Source organism: Maniola hyperantus, chromosome 6, assembly GCF_902806685.2.
Source record: "Maniola hyperantus chromosome 6, iAphHyp1.2, whole genome shotgun sequence".
Taxonomy (NCBI): domain Eukaryota; kingdom Metazoa; phylum Arthropoda; class Insecta; order Lepidoptera; family Nymphalidae; genus Maniola; species Maniola hyperantus.
In genome coordinates, this window is record NC_048541.1 from 9,098,278 (window position 1) to 9,124,068 (window position 25,791).

At 36.8% G+C, this 25,791-nt stretch overlaps 2 protein-coding genes and 1 long non-coding RNA gene across 10 annotated transcripts in view; 1 reads left to right on the forward strand and 2 right to left on the reverse strand.

The window, feature by feature from the left end:
* Positions 1-9,181: 9,181 nt before the first annotated feature.
* Positions 9,182-10,078, reverse strand: LOC138402485 (girdin-like). The gene has a single exon (XM_069499185.1). The coding sequence runs from the start codon at positions 10,076-10,078 to the stop codon at positions 9,182-9,184; it is 897 nt and encodes a 298-aa protein (XP_069355286.1).
* A 10,724-nt stretch (positions 10,079-20,802) lies between these two features.
* Positions 20,803-22,492, forward strand: LOC138402519 (uncharacterized). The gene is made up of 3 exons (XR_011236896.1): positions 20,803-21,022; positions 21,988-22,053; positions 22,393-22,492. It is a non-coding gene; the product is annotated as an uncharacterized lncRNA (long non-coding RNA).
* Positions 22,493-23,421: 929 nt separating this feature from the next.
* Positions 23,422-25,791, reverse strand: part of Pvr (PDGF- and VEGF-receptor related) — a 31,588-nt gene continuing 29,218 nt past the window's right edge. For 7 of the 8 annotated variants that reach the window (XM_069499434.1, XM_034969149.2, XM_034969150.2 and 4 more), the window contains one exon: positions 23,422-25,351. In XM_069499434.1, the coding sequence (XP_069355535.1) occupies positions 24,930-25,351 (422 nt within the window). In that variant the 3' untranslated portion in view covers positions 23,422-24,929. Of the gene's footprint in view, positions 25,352-25,627; positions 25,686-25,791 lie in introns of all 8 variants that reach the window. The other variant, XM_069499436.1, reaches the window with a different exon arrangement.

Sequence of the window (25,791 nt, forward strand, 5' to 3'; positions counted from 1 at the left end):
CTACGTTTAACATTGGCAGAGGGTGACAAGGTATGAGCAAAAATCATTTTGACATCTTCATAGTATTTTGACTAAGTTACGTCACACTTTTTAACTTGAAACTTTATATACCTAATAGCACAAAGGCCTCAGCAGTCAGCAATGTTTGACATTAGCAGAGGATGACTATTAGTAAAAAAAAAATTGATAGTAAAGTTTAAACGAAGTCACAGGCATCTGTTAGTTGGGCTATGAAGGTAAAACGTTTAGGCATTTGAACGGATGAGAGCGGTGTGTCCCAGTAATTACTCCTGTCGCGTGGACAAATGTGTGTCCACTACGAGCCAGATAGCCTCCTAACTCTTTACTATTTAGCTGCAAACCAACTAAATAGGTAGTTTGAACAATAAGGTTTAATAGTATTAAATTCTACGTAACTGCCTACTTCTATCCAATACGTTGCCTATGAGAAATTCCATACTTATTTATTAAATGCGGAAGTGTGTCTAGTTGTCTACTATACTCGTGTGTCTGTTACCTTTTGACGGCCTATCCGTTAAACCGATTTTGACGAAAACTGGTGCTTGATATGGCTTACATCCTGGAGACAGCCATAGACATACACACAGGATACTTTTAATTTCGCAAAATCAAAGAGATCCCACGGGGTTTTTCAATTTTAAGTTGTTTTATTCTGGAATTTTTGATTTTCTTTTCTTTTTTTCTTTTCTTCTTTTTAATTTTTGATAAAAAAATACCACTCGATTTTAAAAAAACTATACCTACTAGATGGACCTATAAAACATATATGTCTATAGAGTATAGATAGGCAAGCTTACGCGTGCGTTAGTAATTAATAAAAAATAAACAATAAGTAGATAGAATAGAATAAATATTCTTTTATTATTTAATAATTACTTGAAGATGGAAACAAATAAACTATTAATAAACTTAAATCTAAAAAAAAGAAAACAATATTAAATTAAAACTAAAATAAATTAAATTAAATCTAAAACCTCATCGAGACCACCGCAGCGAGGCATTGTACCCAAGATGCTGGCAGCATTACCCCTTTGGATGGCCAAACTAATTCTTTGGCCAAGGTAGCTGCCAGCTCTCGGGTCCCCGGTTGACTCGATAACTCTTTTCGCAATTTCTTCAAAAAGAGCTCGAGCCCCCGGGCCCCACGGCCCCAAGGTCTCCACACCAAAAGGCACGAATACGAAGCTCCCATCGAGGTTTTCATATTTGCGCCTTTTGGCCTGTTCGGCGCTGATGGCCGCTGCACCCGCCATAGAGGAGGTCGCCTGAATGTGGGATGCAGCTAAAGTGTCTACACAAGTTGCATCCCAAACAAGCGACCTGCCCATAATAGAATAGAATAGAATAGAATAGAATGTTTTTTATTCATATGTAAACTTTTTACAAGTACTTATGAATAGTCAGGTAGTTTTAATTTACCACTGGTTCGGAATGCCGTTCCTACCGAGAAGATTATATTCAGCCACATGTGTTTCTAAAATAATTACGAAAGTACTTTCAATAGTCGCGTCCAAACAGATCAATATTATATTGTCCCAGCCTGTATTAGTAATAAACTTTATAACCAAAGAAACACTGAATTAATAAAGCAGGTTGAGATGTTCACAAACAAATTAAGGACAAGTTTGGAAGACAGTTCCATACCTACTCTCCTTTATGCTAATCTCACGTGATTGCTGTGGTGGAATTTGTTGGAGACCCTTCCCCGTAATTGCTTTAAATCTTTGACCATCTTATTCACGCTAGTTTGCACGGACATAATATAATCGTATGAGGAAGTGTTAACGTTGTCTATTTATTGTGCTAGGTATTTCACGAAAGTTACATCTTTATATACATAATTAAAAATGAATCGCCGAAATGTATGTTTTTTATTTATTTACTAGCTGATGTCCGCGACTTCGTCCGTGTGGAAGGTTTTTAAAAATCCCGAGGGAACTCTTTGATTTTCCGGGATAAAAAGTAGCCTATGTCACTCTCCAGGTCCACAATCTATACCCATGCAAAAAAATCACGTCAATCCGTTGTATCGTTGCGACGTGATTGAAGGACAAACCAACAAACCAATAAACCAACAAACTAACAAGAAAACACACTTTCGCATTTATAATAAGGGTACCGATTCAGATACATAAGTTAGTCCTTGACTGCAATCTCACTTGGTGGTAAGTGATGGTGCAGTCTAAGATGGAAACAGGCTAAATTGGAGGGGGTATGGCAGCTTTTATTAAACCTATGCCCATTTGATTTCTACACGGCACGGAAAGCTAAATCTTTTGGCGGCACGGCTTTGCCGGTAGGGTGGTAACTAGCCACGGCCAAAGCCTACCACCAGACCAGACCAGAAATTTAGAAAAAATAAAATTCCATTGCTCTGAAAGAGAAGAGGTAATGTAAACGGGAACTTGTGTTTTTGTTGGGTTAAATGGCACTTGGTTTTGTGAACCCCATTCTGACACTTTACCTAGGCAGGTTTCTATGTCAGACACAAGTTTGGCTCTACACTTCTCCAGCACTGCGCGAGAAAGCTGTGTATGTCCTTTGTACAGGGCATCACCCGTACTGTCATCCGCATAGCAATGGATGTTGTTGTGATGCAACATGTCATTGATATGCAGGATGAACAGTGTGGGTGACAGCACCAAGCCCTGTGGGACGCCAGCATTGATGGGTTTGAGTTCCGAGCAAAACCGTCGACAGCGACTTTGATGCTGCGACCATCAAGGAAGCTGGCGACCCAATTACACAGCTTCCCTGGTAGTCCGTACCTACTCCGTAAGATGGTAGTTTCGATAGAAGTGCCCCTGCTTATGACTATGACAGGGTTATAAATATTGCCTACCCAAGTGTGAGAGACAAAATGCTCGCTACGGTTGAAATAAATAGTAGGTACGCGACAAGTCGAGATGGCAATTGGGGTGGGGACGTCCCGCACACCCGCACAGCCTCTGCGCTAACCCGGTGCTGGATAGCGCGGGTGACGTGCGGGCGTTCGGAGCGTCTCCCCGTCTCATACCCCGATTGCCATCTCAACCTGTCTCGTACTATAGGTACCTAATACTGTTTTAATCTCTTTAGGAGCCAGGTTTAAATGAGATTTACACCGCTAATTTGGCGAGGTCCTGGTCTTGTTGAGGACATTACAAAATTATGTAAATATTTATAATATTTCTCATACCTTTTTGAATTAATTTTCGAAATGTGCTACAATAATACTCGTGGCCTTTTATTTTTATATTAATTAGGCTTAATAAATCGAGACAAAGAGCTACTTTTATCTCACAATCGTGCGTGTGTCGGAAGAATAATACGTTTCGAATGCAATTGATTTTTCTTCGAGTGAAACTGGTGCCTGATGGACAGTTTTACTTTTATCCTGTGATTTTATGACTTAATATACTGCAACGCCGAGGTGAGTGCAGAAAATAAACGGCAAGTAAGACCATTTTCTGAATATTCCTCCATAATTATTACTTTAGGAGAGATTATATTTTATCATTCAGAAAATATCGCAACCGGAAAGCGCAATGTTGGTATATAGATGCCTCATTAAGTGGACTGATGACATCAAAATGAATTATTGCAGACGTTGGAAACAAGCAATGTTTTCAGTAGTAGCATGCAATTCCCATGGAAATCTAGTTTAGTATAAGACCAGCAGTGGACATCCATCGATTGATCTGACTTTGTATTATAGTTTTATACATGCAGGTACACGAAACGTTTCTATAACCATCACTGTAAACCTCCCTGGCGCAGTGGTAAGCACTGCAGTCTTATTAGTGAGAGGTCCCGGGTTAGATTTCCTCATTTCTAAATTTATTAAATTTAAGCATGGGTTTATTAAAAAAACTACCATACTCCTTCCAGGTTAGCCGGCATCCATCTTTAACTGCACCATCACTTACCACCAGGTAAGATTGCAGTCAAGGGCTAACTTTTATCTGAATAAATAAATAAAAATGTAACGATGATTACTGCAATTGAGTTCATTCTTCTGCAGGATCATCGTTCCCATTTGTTACTGTAAATCATAAGTTCAAATGAAGTACCTAAATAAGTTTGTAATAAGTTATTACCTAATGTAAAATGAATATGTGAAAAATAAAGATTATTTATCAAAAAAAATTGCAGATCTCCCAAGAGGCAATCAGATCAACTCCCAGTTTTAATTTACGTACTTCAAAGTTCAAACACAGGACACAGAAAGGGGAAATAATAAAATAAATAATTATTTCGTTCTCATTGTTGAGACAAGCGCTTCGAACCGCGGATTTCCGCGAGACACTTAATTTTTTGCTTGAAAACAACAAGAATGTCCTGGAGCAACTTGTCTGAAATTGGGGCCGCACAAATTGTGTTACGACTCGCCTTTAAATAGAAGCTGCCTGCCCTGTCACTTATAATTTGGGTAAATTCAAGGAAGAACGTATGAGAAAATTTTCCAGGCGGGAGCCGGCCTTGTACCAGACACATAAGAGATTGTTGAAAATCTTTATGTCGCACATTTTATTAAGTGCCCTACCAAAACTTACAGCAAAATACCTCCACAACCAGAGCCTGGTTGACGGTAACACAGGCCACTAGTACAGCCACCAAGCTTCCACTCAGCTATTAGGTAATGAATATTTGTAATAATGTGTTATCGCACTTATAATAATTTATTATCTCTGAGAGAAGTCACGTGATCTGTTGCGTCAACATCTTATGTCGATTGTATAAATACGGGTGGTTGATGGTTTTAAAGCCAGTCTTGTTCAGACGCAGACTCAACCGACTACTAAATGCATTTGTGTTTAGGTCGCCATTTTAATTGATTGGTTGTAATAGTAATTTTGTGTCCTGATCAGATTAATGTTGTAGTTAGGTCAGTATTAAGAGTAAACCTCTCGGTAAGCCTCTACGCGTATGATCTTTATCTGCGCGCAAGTTTTAAGCAAGTTTTAAGTTAAGCAACAAGAGAGGACATTCAAAAAACTAGTTCAAAAATGGCTTATAATGCCCTGCTTTTCTGTCTGACTTTAAAACTCACTTCTGGTACCCCTTTTAAATGGATGTATGATTTTGATAAAAAAAAACAATAATTAAAGATTATATTTTTATAATTTAGATACACTTTAGAGTCAAGAGTGAATAGACAACTTCTAGTCAAGTGGTTTCCCTCGTAGGTTGCATCATCACTTGGCAGCCGGTCTGCTGCCAAGCGCTAGCGTATTTTTTTTTAAATATGAGCCTTTTCGCAGTAAATTATACATAACAACTTAACTTATACATAACATATTATAAGGGGTCTTTTATTCCAGTGAAAGGCACCGTCATGTCAAGTTTAAAGAGATCAAAGGTCCATTGAACACAAGTTCGTCGTGAAAAGGATCACTTCATGTATCGAGAAATTGTAAAAGTATCCGTTCAAGCGGTTGCCAAGTACCAGACCAAACCGCCTACATGAAGTGGGCGGTTTTTATATCGGGCCATGGTAAGATCACTGATAAAAATAGAAAATTAGAATTAGAATTAGAATTTGTTTATTAATAACTTGGTACACAATCAATTAATTTACAAAAACCACTATAATAATTAATAATCATTAAAGTAATATGTGTAAACAAAAACAACACAAACGATAGAACTGCATTAGTGAAACACTGCGTCGCAATTCTATCGCCCATCCCTCGAGTAATGAAACACATAATTGAAAAAAGTCTAAATATAACTATTTGCTATAGATTACAAAAAATAATGATAATAATACAAAACATTAAACTATAACATTCATTAGATTAATCAAAGTAAGAGCTAAAAATTGAATTACAAAGTTACATGCAAGAACAAGTAGGTAAGTTAATAATATAAAAAGTGTAGGTGTATGGGTGTGTGTGTTGTAAAGTGTGAGTGTAATGTAAGAATTTATATTTGAGATTTTAGAAGTAGTTCAGTCTGGTCATAATTAAGGGTGAGTAGCCAATTAGTCAGTATCACTTTACATTTACTTGATGTGAGAGGGTAGATGTGTAATAGTTTGTTAATTTTGTTGTAGATTAATGAACTGATGTGGTATGAGTGACGACTCGCTAAAGTGGTTCTACACGGCTCAATTAGACAGACTTTGTCAAACCTACGCTTACTCTTGCCAAATTCAGGATCATAAAAGGTTTTGGCATGCCTACGTAGGGTTAACAAAAGTATGAAGAGCTGACGTACAGTTAAGACCTTGCTCAGTTTATATGATTCTGTGGTCGAAAAAAGGATAGGTTTTGACAACATGACTTTAAGAGCCGCTCGCTGAGCCCGTTCCAGCCTCAGCATTATTGTTTTGCCGGCACCTCCCCAGACTGTGATGCAATAGCTCAGCACAGACTGCACGAACGCAAAGTATATGGTTTTCAAGGTTTCAAAGCTAGCTGAATTTCTGAGATTTCTAAAGACAAACAAAACCTTTCTAACTCTAGAGATAACAGATTCAATGTGCTCGTTCCAAGTAAGGCTTTGGTCAATAATGACACCAAGATATTTAAGACTCTGCGCACGAGCAACACGGCTACAGCTACAATCAGGGTTAAGAGGGGCCGAGCAATAATGAGCAGTAATTGTAAAAGAGTCGGATGGTAAGGAACCCGTTGAACCAAATGCAATATATTTCGTCTTTTCAACATTGACTGTTAGTAAATTGTTAGACAGCCAATTTATGACATTTGATAAAGCCAACTCAGCATTCCTACGTGCATCATCCCATGTAACACCATGAACAAGTAAAGTAGTGTCATCGGCATAAGTAATTATTTTGCAGTTAGGCAATGTAAGTTGGCAAAGCTCGTTGATATACACAAGAAATAAGGTAGGCCCAAGTACACTGCCTTGCGGAACCCCAAAGTTGAGAGTACTTTCATGACTAGTAACATTATTCATGGTAGTGCATTGAGTCCGCTCCGAGAGGTAACTTTTGAAAAGAGATAAAGCTAAACCTCGCACTCCTAGCCTTTCAAGTTTATTTAATATTTTGGGAATAGAGACAGTGTCGAAGGCTTTTGAAAGGTCCAGGAATATACCTATAGTCTTTTTCCTGCCGTCCAAATTCCGTATCACAGTCTCGGACAAACTGATAACTGCATCTTCAGTCGACTTATTTGCTCTGAAACCGTATTGATTGTCTGCGAGTAAGTTGTTTTTATTTAAGAATGATATCAGTCTACGATTAAGGAGCTTTTCAAGGATTTTAGAAAGACCACTTAGCACAGAAATTGGCCTATAATTATCGACACAGTCTCTAGGTCCCTTCTTGTGAATAGGGTGTACGATGGCTCTTTTAAAAACTTTTGGAAACACACCAGTTGTTAAACAAAGATTGCAGACGTGAGTTAAAACAGGTGAGAGAACCTTTCTAGCTAATTTTATGATAGATGTTGGTATGCCATCCCAGCCCACAGCACAGTTATTTTTTAGGCCAATTATGAGCGCTTCCACCTCTTCGTTGTCAACACTATTTAAGAACATCGAATTAGGGACTAAAGTAGGACTTTTTTGCGAAAGGGAAGATTCATTGGTTGATCGTTTTTTAAAATTAGATGCTAAGTTCCTACCTATATTTACAAAAAATTCATTAACCTTATTAGCCGAAGAAACTGGGTCACTTGTAAGAGTTACCAGATCATTTAAATCCTTAGATCTATGTTTTTGCATATTTGAGAAAAGATTGATAAGATCCCATGTTTTTTTAGCGTTATTTTTTGCCTTTCGAAATTCTTCACGTTCATAGTCAGTTTTTACTTTTTTTATTAAGTTATTACAAAAATTTTTGTAACGCATGTAAGTAGTTTTTTTATCAGTGTTTGTGGGGTCATTCTTCATTTTTTTATACAGTTTATCTCGGTTACGCATGCAGCGGAGTAAACCTGCGGTAATCCACGGTTTAATTATTCTTTTTCTACTAGGTATATTCACAAAACGTTTGTGGGTCTCCACGACTGAGGATAAGGTTGTAACAAGTTTTTCAGCAGCTTCTTCTGCATCTTCTGAAATTAAGATGGCAGAAAAATCAGTTTCTTCAAGGTCTCGAATGACAGCTGCCTCATCAACACGCTGGATAGTACGAACTGCTTTTGTATATTTAGGTTTTTGATTACAGCATAATATGATTGGAGAATGGTCCGTAATAAGAGAGTCTAATATAATAGTGGTGGCTGATACATTACCTCTCATTATTACATGATCAAGACAGTTGTTTTTCCTAGTGGGAAATAGATGTGCAGGTAGCATACCATGACTGGCAACAAGATTAAGATATTCTTCAGTTTGGCGATCAGTAGACGCAAGTAGGTTGATGTTAATGTCACCAATGATAGCTGTGGTTTTAACATTAGATAATGAAATTAGAACTGCATCCAGACTGTTAATGAAGGAAGTTATATTCGGATACGAGGGCGATCGATATACAGCAACAAGCGCAAGATCACGGCCAAATTTCAATACTAAACAGTTTCCCTCAGAAAAGTCAGGTTCCTTTACATAACAGTTTAGTGAGTCCCGTACATACACAACAACACCATCATTTTGATTCGAGTAACCAGATTTATAAGAATAAAAACCAGCTAATACAGGTATGACAGACATCTTGCTTAACCAACACTCTGATAGAATTAGCACATCTAGTTCATAGTTCAATCGTTGAAGTAAGATTAAAAGATTATTAAAATTACAATTAATACTGCGTATATTGACGTGAAGAATCTTTAATCCGATTATCTTCTTTAGGTATTGTTCACATTGATCAGGAGAATAAACAAAAGAATCCGATACTGATAGTTCGTCAATATCGTTATTTATTTTGGAAGTGTCATCCATTACTGAAAATAGAGATTTTTAACCCAAATTTTATTTTAATTTGACCGGAAAAGGGATCTTTGTCATCATCCGCAAATACATATGACAGGGGAAAATTAAAGAAAATTGCAAAATTGGCGACATGTACGCTGATTGTGACTGTGTAGTAATCGTTGTGAGAATGTGTTAGTGTAAGGTGTCGGTATGTAGGTATTAAGTATACAGTGGACAAGTCATGATTTTTATTAGACATCTTATCGACTAAAATAATATATAAAAATACTGTCAAAATTACTAATTCAAGACTACATTTATTACAAATAAGAGCAGTTGCGATATCTAGTCATATCTGTACTTTTAGATTTTCTAGATCTAATTCAGCCTTGATAAGAATGACAGGAGCTCCTTCTTTTTTCCGTAAATATACTTTACCACTTGATGTCCAACAATAGGTATATTGATATGTGTTGGCAAAGTCCTTGGCCAAGAAAAGCAGTTTTTTTGTTTTAGTTGATAAACTTTCAGATATGAAAATAGGTTTAGAAGGCCCAGGCAATCTTAATTTCTCTGTAGTCGGACGATTTTTGTCTTTATTTGCTTTTCTGTAGTAACGAATTACTCTTTCCTTTGTCAAAACGCTGTTGAAATCAACAAACACTGTTTTATGAGCCGGATCCTTCGAGTTTAATCGGAATACGTCCTTGACTTCATTGGGCTGTAAGGTCATATTAAGGATTTTGGCCGTCGCTATTATAGTGTTGAGTAGGCTGTCTTTAGTTTCCGACTTAACAGTCGGGATATTCCTGACCTCGATACAGGTTGATCTAGAGAGTCTCTCGTAGTTGTCCAGCTTCTGTTCTAGCAGTTGTAAGTTTTGACGATTGGCCTGTTTTTCACATTCCAATTTTTCTATTTGATTAACGACGGAGTCGTACTTCTGTGACAGGAATTCAACCGAGCTCTGTATCTCATTATTTTGTTTCCTTATTTCGTCCATGGTTAAAAATATTTTTTCTAGTTTATCAAACTTACAGTTTTGCTCCTTCTTAAAACTTTCTAAAATTTCTTTAATTTCCACCATGAAGGAAGCAAGGCGATCACCCACTTCATCCGAGCGCCGCCGCTTGTTTCTGAAACCCTGTTTAAATTTAGGGGTTTCCGTCATAGAACATTCGGGGACTAGGTTTTCATTCGATTGAGACAACTCCGAGTTAGAAGGCGGTGTACGATTTAAAGGCATGTTTAAATAGTCCAGAAAACGAAAAACAAACAATATATAACAGTCAAATCGGATATAATCGCATGTACGTAATTATTGTAGCCGACCGTTTAGATACATACTCGGTAAGTTGGCCGGCAACGTCGAGTCTAAAGGTCAAGTTCACTGTACGAATGCATTCACTTTGATGATATGCACTGAAGTCCGTTATAACACATCAAAACTATTTGCAGAAACAATCTTGAAAACTATCGAAATCATTCACTGTTTGTACAATTAATCACTTGCTTTTATTAACACACAAAATACTTCGATATTAGGATAAAATTTGTGCAAAAATATTAACATTTACTATTATTATAGATTAAATTATTACAGAGCAGCGCTGAATACGTGTTTACGCTCCGAGCGTCCGGGGCGGGGGCCCGTTGCCCGTTCTACAAGAAACAAAGACTTTTAAAGACATTTGTTTTGGAATTAAGTATTTTGTGCATTATATTATAAGAAGTCTTAGTAGTCGCAGATTAAAATGCTACAATCTTTATAATTTTATAAAAATATATACATATAAGTATACCTATGGTGGCCGTATGGCGCCATTTTCTAAATCTGAAAAATTTGACATTTTAGTTCGTTTTTTTGGCAGGACAGTCGTGTTTTTTTCATTTTTAGGGTTCCGTACCTCAAAAGGAAAAACGGAACCCTTATAGGATCACTTTTTTGTCTGTCTGTCTGTCTGTCGGTCTGTCAAGAAACCTACAGGGTACTTCCCGTTGACCTAGAATCATGAAATTTGGCAGGTAGGTCTAAAGCAGACATTGGGGGAAAAATCTGAAAACCGTGAATTTGTGGTTACATCCCACAAAAAAAAATTAAATTGTGGTTATGAATTAATAATTAATATTTTCAATTTATAAGTAAGATAACTATATCGAATGGGTATGGTATCATAATATGAAAGGTCTTTACATGTGCATTCTAAAACAGATTTTTATTTATTTTTATGCATCATATTTTTCGAGTTATCGTGAAAAATACGACTGTAGTACGGAACGCTCATTGCGTGAGCCCGACTCGCACTTGGCCGGTTTTTTTAATTTACAACATGTCCTTAAAATTCTACAATCTCAAAATATTTAAGTACCTTCCTATTAAAGCTGTAAGCTATTAAAATATAACAGCTTACCAACGCGTCTGAAAACATACCCCAATTTGTTTAGTATAAAGGCTCCAATTAAAAGCTACAAAAGCTTTGCATCAAAGGAACGCAAAAACGATTTGCCATCAATAACAATTGACCTCTTTTTGCGCTAAAATTGTTTGGTTCTCGGGCTTTTCTGTTTTCAGCGTATACCTAACTTGCATTTTACTAGAAGATATTTTTTCATTAGATACCTACTCTTTTGAAAATATTTTTTGTATAAGTAGGTAGGTACTTAAAAAGTATTAAGTATAACTGGTTTTAACAATTTGGAAACAAAACTCTAACTTAAGACTGAAGAATGCTCATATAAATAAAGTAACGTAGGTAGGTATGTAATGTTGAGGTAAGTATGTATGCCTAATGCATACAAAAGCACACAAACACAGCTCACACATTCGTATTTTTAAACAATAAGACAAATTCGTGCGCTCGTGATTATCTGTATTTATGTAACCGTTTTTGACTTAGAGCATCGAATTCAATCCCCACTTTAAAGCCAACCATTTCGTATGAAAGCCCGTCTGAAATATAGCTTTCTATATTTTTTATGCAATATTCGGCTGAAGGCCATCATTTTACATAATATTATAATATTTAAATTTAAAGTAGTGACGTTCAGTAATTTAGTAGTTATAAGGCTCTGACAAACAGATAGACGGACAAGTGCAATTTCACTTAAGTAGACTCAGAAACATTTCTTCGCTCGGTCAATAAACTGCAACTCACAAAGTGACAGTGTTCATCATTTACTCCCTTATGTCAGCGTTTAGGCAACTTTAAGCGACAATTTGTCAAATTAATTAATTCCGCATTAGAACGTATTTATCGCTCGGCCCTGCTTGCCCAAAGTTAATTGGTAGTCTAATGGCCTTAAGATTTCTTTTGCAATATTATTGTGGCTCAGAACTTTTGCTGGCCAACATGAAGGCAAACTTTTCTGAATATTATTACCATTCTATCAGCGAAAAAACTAAAGTTCAAGTTATTACAGTAATATTCAAGTGTTCGTTAAATATATATATGAATAATTTTGGACTACTTTTGTTCCTTTCTGGACCAAGAGGCGGCGCTTGGTCTAGAAATGAACACAAGTACCTAAACAAAAACAAAGAATAATAAATAAATAAAAAGACTATTTGGAAATTAAACTAAAGTTTTATTTAGAGACGAAACTTTTATACGGTTTGAACTTTTCTGAATGCTTAAAGCTACTACCAAGTAAAATATAATACGTCCAAAGAATATGGACTAGAAGTCTTTAAAACTTTTAAAAAAGAAATTTGAACAAGATCAATAATTAATTGCGTGAGCATAATATACCTACCTAACTAGTAAATATACAGGGAATGTAATACAGGGAACTATTTGAATGCATTTCACATAATACTAGCAGTGCAAAGAGCCTTAATAGATCAACGGTTAAGAAGTGGACTGAATTCCAAAAGGTCGGCGGTTCTACCCCACCTGTTGCACTATTGTCGTACATATTCCTAGCACAAGCTTAACGCTTAGTTGAAGGAGAAAAGGGAATTATTAGTCATGATTTACATGGCTTATATTCTTTTAAAAAAAAGTGCGTGGCGACTATACGCCACCTGGTCTAAGTATGAAATGAAAGCTTCCATACAGTTTCCCATTATTAGATACAATTTATCTACAACTTGGAGCCTCGCTAGATACGTTGCCACGTTGCTGTTGGGCGTTGTGTATCTTTCAGATTTCAAGTATCATCAATAAATAGCATGGCGAGTCAGAATTGATGCCTACTCAACGTTTATTTAGCTATTTAAAATCAAAAGCAAAGTTTATGTTTATCCAAAGTGACGTTTAATTTGCTCGTACTATCTAGTAGGTATCTCATGCATACGTAATGCAATAACGCTAAAAGCACAAGCAAGTTCACGTATAAATATTTAAAAAAACCCTTGCCTTTGAGTTTACAAAATTATATTAAGGATTTACGCAATGTATTGACGTTGATTAGTGCATCAAACGTTATAGCAACAACTAATAGCGGTTAGAAATCCGCTAAGAGCTCTTTGGATTTTCCCGAGATAAAAAGTAGCCTATAGCCGTCTCCGCGATGCAAGCTATTTCTGTATACCAGATATCAAAAACGTTAACAGATAGACAGACAAACTTTCGCATTTATAATATTAGTATGTATAGTCCGCCACAGGTTGAGATGGCAATCGAGGTATGAGGCGAGGGGGGGGGGGGGGGGGGGGACGCCCCGCACACCCACACGTTACCTGCGCTCGACCGCACCGGGTAAGCGCGGGGCTTGTGCGGGAATGCGTGGCGTTCCCTCCCCGATTGCCATCTAGACCTGTCGCGTACTATACTAGGTATGGAATGGATTTAAAATAACGTCACAGAGGAGGAAGCTCTTCTTACAAAGAAACCACACCCAAATCTTATTTGGATAAAAATGCAACAACACCAAGCAAATTAGATTCCCAGAAAATGTTTTCCTTTTAAAAGCCGCATAGCTGTGAAAGAGCCATCGCACGGAAGGCTGTCATTACATTAGCGAGCAGCACGTGTTGCTGTTTGCATGAAACCTCGTTATCGCACGATGTGACTCACTTACTGTAATGAAAAGAGAGAAAAGTTTTCACTTCTGGTGATTTTCAACCGCTTCTAACATGTTGACTTGTTTGTAAGCTCGAGAGTGAGTTTGTAAAAGTTTTACGCTGCAATATAGCTATTACTTTAAACATAGTTACACATCAACATCCCTGGTCATAATCGCTATGAACTAAAAGGCATCTAAATCTTCGTTTTAAACTCCAAATAGTACGTACATACACCACTGCACGACTAGCTCTTGATGTAGCACCCCTACATCATCCCTTTCTAACATTGCCACAAGTTCCTCCGTGATACTAAATATTCTTACATAATCCGTCTGTCGAGGGCAGACGAAGACCACGTATTTGACAACCTTTTGCATGCCTTTTTATTTTGTATTCCTCTTGTTTAGCTTCTTTTAATAAGAAAAATGTACTTGAGCTAAGCGAGCAGCAATCTGAAGAGAAAAACGATAAATGTTCGCAGTGGGCAGGCCACATAGTTCGGAAAACCGTTAGACGTTGGGGTCCCAAGGTGCTGGAATGGCGACCTCGCACCGGAAGGCGCAGCGTTGGAAGACCTCCTACTAGGTGGACGGACGACATCAGACGAGTCGCAGGAAGCAGCTGGATTCAGGCGGCGCAAGACTGTGGCGTGTGGAAGTCCATACAAGAGACCTATGTCAAGAAGTGGACGTCTATCGGTTGTTGATTATGATAATGATGGTGATAATAGTAATCTTTCTGGGTGCAAAACACAAGATTACAAAAAAAACTTTTTCTCTTCAAACATTTTAAATTTCACAACACTAGGGCGATGTCAAAGATGAGAACGCATAATTTGATCATCAAAACAATAATTTTATTCGTACATGACCCCGCGGTTTATGAATAATAATCACGCCGGGAACTTCTCGTCGTTAATTTCCCGACAGCCCACGATGAAATGCAGATGAGGTCTTTTTGATAAGCCTTCTGTATAATTTGTGCTTTTACTTTATAATCACGGAGTATTTTTGTGTTTACGACCTACCTACCTGATGTTAAATGTTCACACAGAGTATATTAAATAATTACTTATTCTTGCGGTGCCACTACGCGCCATTCGGCTCTTCCAAAAGATTGCAGGTCACACACGTTGTCCAGCCAACGATATATACTTATCCTAAGTATAAGACAAGGCGTATTCCTATTAGAAAACTCAATTAACGGATGGTCTGTTCCGTAAAATTTGTTTCAATCAGGTCAGATTCAGGATTTTAAAAAATTTAACCCCTGATCGATTTTAAAAATTCTACCTAAAGATTTCTAAAGTCATACTAATGAAGCCGCAGGCAAACCAATATTACTTACTCTTTGTTGGTAGATAGGTATGCGTATGTGCAATATATCGGTATCAGTTAAAAGTTCAAAAAAGATTGCAGTCGTTAGTGAGCGAGAGTGCCTATGCACGTGCAGGACACATTCGTCTCCACGACAGCTGCAATTACGACGAAACACCGCCCTCGTTCGTCCCGATGCCTAAGCGATTTACCTGTATAACCTTTATAACTCCAAGCATCTGAATTCAAGCAATTCGATTCCCAGCAGGAGAAATTTAGAATTTTATAATTTCTAAATTTTCTCTTGTCTGGTGGGGGGCTTCGGCCGTGGCTAGTCACTACCCTACCGGTAAACCCGTGCTGCCAAATGATTTAGCATTTGTGAAGAAAACAAAAGGGTATAATATAAAAACTGTCAAACCCCTTCCAGGTTAGCCCGTCCTTTCTTAGAGTGCATCATCACTTACCACCAGGTGAGATTGCAGTCAAGGGCTAACTTGTATATCTGAATAAAAAATATACATTTGCTTTCGATATTTCAGCATTATATTTATTATAGAGACTAGCAGATGCCTGCAACGTCATCCGCGTGGATTTAGGGTTTTAAAAATCCTGTGGTAATTCTTGATTTTCCGGGATAAAAAGTAGCCGTCGCCCGTCAATCTCCGGGTTTTTAACTATACCAGCTACCAGCTACCCATGCAAAAATCAAGTCTATCCGTGCGTTGCCCCACTGCGACATAATGGGTAATGTGATTAAAAAGGATGAAGTGTGTGGCTTATTAACTACAATGCTTTGTGAATTTCAGCAACTAGTAGTTACTTGATGAGAGATTTCTTGGCTGCATTATAGTTTGTGAACAGAAACACGAACTGTTGCAGCACAGTTTACCTAATTACAAAGGGGGTCCTAGGAGACATCTGTAGATAGGTAAGCATTTATTATTTTACCTGTGATCACATGAGACCCTTTGTGGAAAATGTGACTTTCAAGTAGGTAGGTACCTACTTCAATTCCTTTGAGTTTAAATTACACTGTTTATGTCTTATTTAAAACTAGCTGATGCCCGCGATTTCGTATGCGTGGATTTAGGTTTTTAAAAATCCCGTGGGAACTCATTGATTTCCCGGGATAAAGAGTAGCCTATGTCCCCTCCAGGTCTTTAACCATACCCATGCAAAAATCACGTTGATCTGTTGCTTCGTTGCGACGTGATTGAAGGACAAACCAACAAACAAACACACTTTCGCATTTAAAATAAGGGTACTGATATCTTTAAGACAAAAAAAATAATCATATAACTTATAACGTAAAAAAGATGTACCTGTGGTCTACTATTATCTAGATTACTTGGGCCACATTTTGTAGAGCTCAGTCTCTTCTAATCTCGTGCGTTTTGTGTCTTCTGTCTTATACTCATCACTAAAAACGAATTTTATTCGTTAGGTACCTACGTCATACATAATAGCCATAGCAGAAAAGGTAAATTGTCGTAGCAGAACAACCAATTTTTGTCTTATACTTAGTAAGTAAAGTTAAAAATCGTTTGAAGGATTTTATGAGTTTCAGGACAAACACATTAAAAAAATGAATGGAAATGAAAAAATGATTAGGAATATAAACTGGTCTGAAATATTATACAGTCAAGATAATAAATATTGAGTCTACAAATGTGGTACTACTTTGTACACATAATAAATATATACATAATATATACATAATAATAGTAAATTCGTAAATTGTGTGGAAATCGCAAGAAAATCGTCAATCATTCCATAAAATGTCAGTATACATTTTCAGTTTCAGTAATACATTACGTGCGTTGTGTTATCATGTCCATTCAATTGTGCTCCAAACTCCTTTGTTGCAAAAATAAAGCCTATTCAAAACCTTATACAAACATATCCATATGTTAACGAAATTTTCAGTAGCTCAGCCTTTATTATATTAGTGTAGTAGAAAGCGTATTAGTAAAAGTGCACGTTTATATTTAGGTTAGTTATAGATAGAATAGATAGTGTAGGTTTAATTACCTACGCTGATAATCAGCGCTTGTATGCTTTTGCGTTTGTGCAGGGTGTACACGTACATCATCATGGGACCTTTTTTTCGGGTTTTGCCACACATGACACAATTTATTCCGGCACTTCTTCTGCTTGAGGCCTTTTTAACCGACTTCCAAGATGAGGTGGTTCTCAACTCAGCTCGGTTTATTTACATCGATTTTTTCGACGTTTCTGGACCGATTTGCAAATATTTTTATTAATCAACAGAGGAAGATTCCTTGGTGGTCCCAAAAAAATTTCGGAATCCAACTCTTTAATCCTAATGCTGCAGGGTATGACGTATTGAATTGCACTTAGCAGTTTTTTAGATGGCCTTACGTTCACTTCTAGAAAAATGTTAACTAGAAAAAACATTATGCCTAGGTAGGTATACTAGATAACTTTCATTTTGTCCTGATTTTCAAAATTCTAAGATGGCGATGCTATTCTGATGTTAGGTATTTTGTACTAAGATTCTAAAATTTGTTCCGGCCACGCTCGCAGCCATGATTGATTTTGGCTAAGAAAATACCTACCTATACCTACATCAATGTTTTAGTTTAGGTACCCATCTTAAATGTAGGTATTTAACATAATATGTTAAATACCTACTTTTACCTATATTTGGAATCCACGGACTCTCTTGCCAAAGGAGCTCTGGTAGGCTGTTTAGGCATGGCTCTCTTAACGATACAATTAAAAGAGCTCTTGCCACCATAAATATTCCTGCGCTCATTGAGCCGGCAGGGATTAGTCGGGATGATGGCAAGAGACCTGATGGATTGACGCTGGTTCCCTGGGAACGGGGACGGGCGCTAATGTGGGACGCAACTTGCGTTGACACATTGGCCCCGTGTCATATCAGGAAGACAGCATCAAGACCGGGAGCCGCAGCAGAAACAGCTGAAAACGGCAAGCGGCGCAAGTATGCCTCTCTTATAGAGAAGTTACATTTTTGTGCCGTTTGCCGTGGAGACCCTGGGGCCATGGAGTCTTAGTGCTAAAATTTTTTACGAGACATTTCACCGCGATTAATAGCCTCATCTGGTGACAGAAGGGCTGGCTCATTTTTTGCGCAACGGATCAGCCTGGCTGTCCAGCGCGGAAATGCAGCCAGTATTCTTGGCACCATTCCACGCGGTCATGATTTATATAGTAATTAGATAAGGCTAGCTTTAAGTTTTATTGTAATATTAAAAAAAACATAATATGTTAAGTAGATACTTGTATCACACGAGTAGATGTTTGTTATAATATTTTCCCATTGGGTTTTTATAACTCTAAATCCACGCCAGCTGATGGCTTCTACTGATGAATATGAAGTAATATCTTTAGTTTGGTAGATTAAACTTAAGATGGTTTTAATTTTAGTTTAAATTATTAATTAATTAACTTTCGATTAAACTAATATCCATATTGATTACAAATGCAGTAAACAAAATTGAATTCATGTTAATATTATTATCAAAAATGAATTCATTACACCCAGCCAATAAAGCTTTAAGGTTACGGTCACTAAAGATCGAATGTTTTTAAATTGCTGTCTTCATAAGGAATACTACCCGTATCTTATTTGTTGGAGCAACGATCGATGTGATTTTTTGGCACCGATCAAATAGCCTGTTTGTGTCCACTGCTGGAAATAGGCCTTCCCAAGAGCACGCCACCACACACAATCCCCCGCCTTCCTCATCCACCCACTTCCCGCATAGATAGGTAGGTTACTAGTATAAAAACCTAGAGAGTGACATAGGCTACTTTTTAACCGACTTCAAAAAAAGGAGGAGGTTATCAATTCGACTGTACCTACCTATGTTTTTTTTTTGTATGTTTGTTACGCGATTACTCCGTCAATTACGAACCGATTTTGATGATTTGTTTTGAAGGACATACTTCAGAGGTGTCCCATTTTATTTGGTAAAGATCTGATGAATATCTTCGGAGATGGAGAACGGAACTCCTCAATGGATAAGAGTAAATTGCTCGCGATCAGTGTAATAGCTTAGTAAACAGTAGGTTTTTAACTAGGCATATCATATTATTTTAGTACAATGGGGCCACATAAAAATTGTGAAATAAAAAAAATCAAAAAAAAAACCGACTCCAAAAAATATTACTATAGAACTACAATAACTCTTGTATACATAATATATTGGGTAATAAATTAAATTATTTTTTACTTTTTAGTGTTTGTAGTTACTGAAGTCGGTTTTTTTTTGTTATCCTGGAAACTTAAAGAGTTCCCACGGAAATCTAAATCCACACGGACAAAGTCGCGTGCATTAGCTAATAAATTATATAAATAATGGATGTGTGCAATAAAACACAATAGGTATTTTGTTTTATTTAAAATCAATTGCAGTCTAACATTTTTGTTACCTTGGTTGTTTTTTTTTCCACAATCCACAGATATACATCAATTTATTCACAATACTGACTATCAACATAACTAGATAAATAATATTTTGTAGATATCTATGTGACTTATCTAATTACTATATAAATCATGACCGCGTGGAATGGTGCCAAGAATACTGGCTGCATTTCCGCGCTGGACAGCCAGGCTGATCCGTTGCGCAAAAAATGAGCCAGCCCTTCTGTCACCAGATGAGGCTATTAATCGCGGTGAAATGTCTCGTAAATTTTTTTTAGCACTAAGACTCCATGGCCCCAGGGTCTCCACGGCAAACGGCACAGAAATGTAACTCTCTATAAGAGAGGAATACTTGCGCCGCTTGCCGTTTTCAGCTGTTTCTGCTGCGGCTCCCGGTCTTGATGCTGTCTTCCTGATATGACACGGGGCCAATGTGTCAACGCAAGTTGCGTCCCACATTAGCGCCCGTCCCCGTTCCCAGGGAACCAGCGTCAATCCATCAGGTCTCTTGCCACCATCCCGACTAATCCCTGCCAGCTCAATGAGCGCAGGAATATTTATGGTGGCAAGAGCTCTTTTAATCGTATCGTTAAGAGAGCCATGCCTAAACAGCCTACCGGAGCTCCTTTGGCAAGAGAGTCCGTGGATTCCAAATTTATCAACTTCTTTTCCACACGGACATCTGTGCTGAAGGCACAGTGACGGTTTTTGACGACCTCCCTGGCGCAGAGGTGAGCGCTGTGGTCTTAATAGTGGGAGGTCCCGGGTTCGATTCCTAGCAGGGGTTTGGAATTTTATAATTTCCTAATTTCTGGTCTGGTCTGGTGGGAGGCTTCGGCCGTGGCTGGTTACCACCCTACCGGCAAAGCCGTACCGCCAAGCGATTTAGCGTTCCGGTACGATGCTGTGTAGAAACCAAAGGGGCATGGGTTTATTAAAAACTGCCATACCCCTCCCAGGTTAGCCCGCTATCATCTTAGACTGCATCATCACTTACCACCAGGTGCGATTGCAGTCAAGGGCTAACTTGTATCTGAATAAAATAAAATAAAAAGTTTTACACATAGACCTTGACCTTGGTTGTTGTCTATTTAAAGCCTTTATGTTGTCATAAAGTATCTGTAACTGAAATGTATGAATAAACATAAATGTTTCGGCTCTGTTCTCACCTGCGTCATAATTCTTCAGTACAGATATGCATGAATGGTTACGGCTATCAACGTCTGTATATAAGAAAAAGATTTGTTAAGCTTGCTTTTAGTTTGGACATTATAGTTAGGTATGGCCCGCATTGGTTTATGGTTTTTGTTTTTTTTATCTGCGATAGCGGTGGTGCTATGTCAGACTGCAGCACCTGCCACCGCTGCTCCAGCCGCGCCAGCAGCGGCCGTGCCAGCAGCACCGGCGGCAGTGGCACCCCCAGCTCCACCTAAACCTCAATCCAATGTAAGAATCTTTGTTTCTAATTTTATTCAGTCTTAACGGAGACTACAATACGCGGCAGAAAGTAATGTACATCGACCTTTAGAAGGAGATTTGTAAAGCATTGTCTCTGTCGCTGAGACCGACAAAACGTCATATAGGTAAGAGTGACGAGACAACGCTCTACAAAGTCAAAATGTCATTCTAAAGGTCGTCTTACTACGCAGGTGATAATATTACTGCGCAATATATACCTACTCAGCGGGTTGCGAAGCGGAAGTGGTAATGGGCAGGGCACATAGTTTGTAAACCGATCGACATTGGGGTCCCAAGGTGCTAGAATGACGACCTCGCACCGGAAAGCGCAGCGTTGGATGGTTGGTTGGTATCTCACAAGGAAAAAAGGAACCTTTATAGGATCACTTCGTTGTCTGTCCGTCTGTCGGCAGTCGTGTCTATCGAGAAAAGTTGAGAAAACTTATAGGGTACCTACTTCCCGTTGACCTAGAATTATGAAATTTGGAAGGTAGATAGGGCTTTGCCTGTACATTCTAAAACAAAACAGATTTTTATTTATTTCTATGCACAATAGTTTTTGATTTACCTATCGTGCAAAATGACGAATAAATTCCCGAGTGCGGAACCCTCGGTGCGCGAGTTTCCGGTTGGTCTTGGCCGGTTTTTCAATAATTTTATAGGTACTTTTGGATTAAAAAAAGTTTTAACCATTATTTTTTTTTTAATACTTTTATTTCTACCTGATACATCCACTGACTTAGTTATTACAAGATATTATTAGATGTACAAGTTTTCATTTAAGAACTTAAGAAGGTAGCGGGAAGTGGGTGGATGAGAGGAAGGTAGAGCGTGTGGTGGCGCGCTCTTGGGAAGGCCTATGTCCAGCAGTGGACGCAAACAAGCTGATTGATTGATTGATTGATTGAAGTTTTTATTTACAAACTTTTTTAATTTGGAATGTATTGTTACAGATTTTAATGGATGTATTTAACAAAATGGCTAGTATTCCGAAAGCAATGTTTGCTACTTGTTCAGACGTGAGTATGAGAATGAAGTTTCATTCTATTATTATTCGAATTGATTCAGTTATATGCCTTGACTTTGCACGGATGACTGATAGCTTAACACTCACAAATCATTTCTTAGCGGATGTCTAGATACGTCATAATAGTTATCTGCAATCTGCATGCCAAATTTCAGGCCAATTCGTCCTGTAGTTTGAACTGTGCGTTGATAGATCAGTCTGCTTTTCCTTTTAAGTACTATACCTTACTTATACCTTATTTACCAAAATAACAAACTTATGAAAAATACTTATTGTCATCTGAACAGTTTTAAGTTGATTTATTTATCTTAACAATTTTTTTCTTTTTCAGATAAAAAATGCATTTTTCGGTATATTTTCTTTGAGGAAGTAATACATTATACTTAAAGCCCGAAAAACTTTTCGTTTTAAAATAAATTTCATGCTTCACGCTCATTTCTTTCATTTGTAAAATGTTAGTCTTTTGCTAGTCTATTATAACAGAATCATAATGTATGAAAATAAATTGTAAAATTCCCTGTAATATTAGTCCCGCAAATTGCTATTGCGCTGGAACCATGTCTCATTAACATCGGCGTGACGTCAGCCGAAACAGAAATATACCTACCGTCGGCAAAAATTTTTTTTTCAGACAAACTTAACAACAATAACAAACAAAAACGAAACAAACTGTGTGAATTTGCAATTATTCAAATACATCGATGTTCAAAACACGATACGCGTACCTACTCTACAGACAGTTTTGTCAATGGTACCTACAGGTTGCTCGACACTTCGGTCTAGTGCTAACGTCACTAAAATGTATGTACCTACCAAGTTCTTTCAACCTAAGGGTTGGTAGAGGTACATTCTACAACAAGAATATCTAGACATGTGGAGTTGCATATATGTATTTTAAATAGCTGAAGCAACTGAAAGTGATGTTGTTACTCGCGATAATGTGCGGTATTTTCAACTAGATACCTATCTAATCTAACTTCGCCTAAGCTAACTGCAAGAACGGATTTACTAGACTCTGTGGATATAGGAGCAGGTAAAGTTTGAATAGGTAAGTAATGTTCATACAAACATAACACGGTAAAGTGAACAGCCACGCGTCTTTAAATACGTTATTATCTAAAATTTCTTAGAGGTACCTATACTAAACTACATATTTCTCTATGTGTAATATTAAGTATAATTCTACACCGAAGTCCGAAGTGCGTTACAAGGCGGTATTTACCAAGGGGTAAATACTGTACTTAACTATTGTAAGTACCTATAGTTTTTTGGACTTGATGGACTGGACGCTGACTGCCGAAACTGCATATGAGGGGTTCTTTGTTTACTACGGAATCCTAGTTGGTAATTAAAACCAAACTTCATTTTCATAATATCACATTTAATGTTTTTCTTATATATCGAGTATATGGCATCTACTTTTTAAAACAAATATAGTTACTTACCTAATTATTATAATTTAATGCATCCAGCAACAGAAATATATTATGACTATATTATCTCAATACACATAGCACAACTACAATAATTATGTTAAAAATTAATCACATTTATTTTTGATGTGTTTGTATTGATCGCTTCATGATTATTTTAATAGATTTATTATCTTATTACATTTATAATGATTATTAATTTTACTTTATTGAAATACTGGATATTATTTTAGAAATTCGAAAAACTGTATAAAGATAGGTAAACCAAGTACCAAATAAAAAAGAAAACCTTAGCTTCAAACTTTTCCTGAAAACAAAGTCAATTAACAAGTTAAAAACTTGATTACCTAACTATAAACCCAAAAACAATTTTTAGCGATTCCTACATTACCTTATGATGTGGCTGATTCTGTTGTAACTTGAACACAATATCTAAACTAAAATGACAGGTCTAAATATATTTCTACTACTTTCATAATACTCCCTGCTGAAAAGGATAACATTAGTTATTTAGTTTAGAGATTACGTACAAGATATATAGCCACAAAAGTTTGTTTTATACATACATCGCAGCCCATACTTTTTCTGTCCCTATCAGCAAAAAAATAAAAAATAGCGAAGTAAACTGCATTGGCATGCATATTCAATTCCTACATAATGGTATTGTTTGGCAAAATATATCTTACGTAGTTGTACCTACGTACCTGCACATTAACAGATTTACATCACGGCAATACCATTTCATGTGCATAAATAATATTTATATAATATGTAATGTACATTATAGGTACCTATACAAAAATATAATATATCTTTTTTGGTTTTTTATTTTCCCTGTCCAGGATATTTTTAAACAATCATAAATGCTCATCTGGAAAAAAATACCACATCAATTCTATTAATAATTATCCTAGACTATAAAAAAAAAACTTTACTTAGAGTTTATATTGACAAAATTACTAAAAACGCACTAAAATAACATAATATTTACAAAGAAATTACTATGATATTATACTATAATATATAATGGTGGGGCTTCGCATTTGATAAACAAACTTTGTAAATATATAATAGTATTAGAAACGAGTAGCTTCACACAATTTAATCACATCCAGTCTATTTATCTTTCTACCACAAAATATCACATATTTCGTAACACTTCTTTTACGCAAAAATCCTTAAAATAATAAAATCAACATATTATAAAATATTAAATGAATCAAGAAAACATACAAAAAGATAATAGATAGGTAGATACGAAAGATAAAATACATAAGTGAGATTTTCATGAATTTACCATACCTACGTTCAACTTTATAAAAATTTATCAAAATTATTAGATAGGAGATCAAGTTTTGCAAGTTGAAAATCAGATAATTCTAAGTAGCAATAAGATAAGTAGTGAAGACAAGAGGTTATTGTGCGGAAAATGAATTTATTTGACTAGACCGTTCGGTACATTGATGTTCATGTAATTATTAGAAATGTTTTCCGGTTTCTTGTCTGAGTCTACTTCCAGTGTTATGTAAGTAGGGTTCGTTACTGCCCTATTCAGGTTGTTATGTGCGTTTCTGAAATTGTACTGTTTGGTTTCAAATACTTCGTCCGATTCTTCGTCGATTCTTGGGCACATGTTAAGGTATGGAGACACGTTTCCTTCGTGATCGGATTCTGAACCGCTTCTGGTAGGCAAGTTATTCAAACTCAACATTGGTGTTAGCTCCGAACCTTGACTGTGCCCTAGTTCAGAAGACCTAGGATTTAACTTTCGTGCATCGAAATCGAATTTGTTACTAAGCGTTCTAGGGCTGAATATGTTTTGATTTGCCGGACTCATCTGAAGATAGCCTTCATCATCTGGAAACATAACTAATTGAGAACCTTTACACCGTTAATAATAATTTATATGTATATTACACACAACACATAACACAAGAATACAAGAGCATGCAGAAAAACTACCGACAGGCCTAGTTACAAGTCGCAACACAATGTTTTCCCAAATATACTATTTAAATGCATTTTTGTCAACACATTGACAAAAACGATTTTCTATATATACTTATATATACATTTCTATTATGGTTAGTGACAACCAACATGCCGTATTATTACGAATATATATTTTATTACCACTTCAATATTATGTATTCGGTTTTGTGTGATCAAAATGAAGTATTTTCTGTCCCGTCTAACAAAAGAAAAATATGCTCATGATTTAAAAACAACTCGCATAATGATATAAAATATGGGTTAATATAGGTAAGTTATTACTAAGAAAGACTACATTAAAGTTA

Bases quoted from the DNA above. Each gene is read 5' to 3' on its own strand.
- LOC138402485 (XM_069499185.1), bottom strand. From the start codon at position 10,078: ATGCCTTTAAATCGTACACCGCCTTCTAACTCGGAGTTGTCTCAATCG.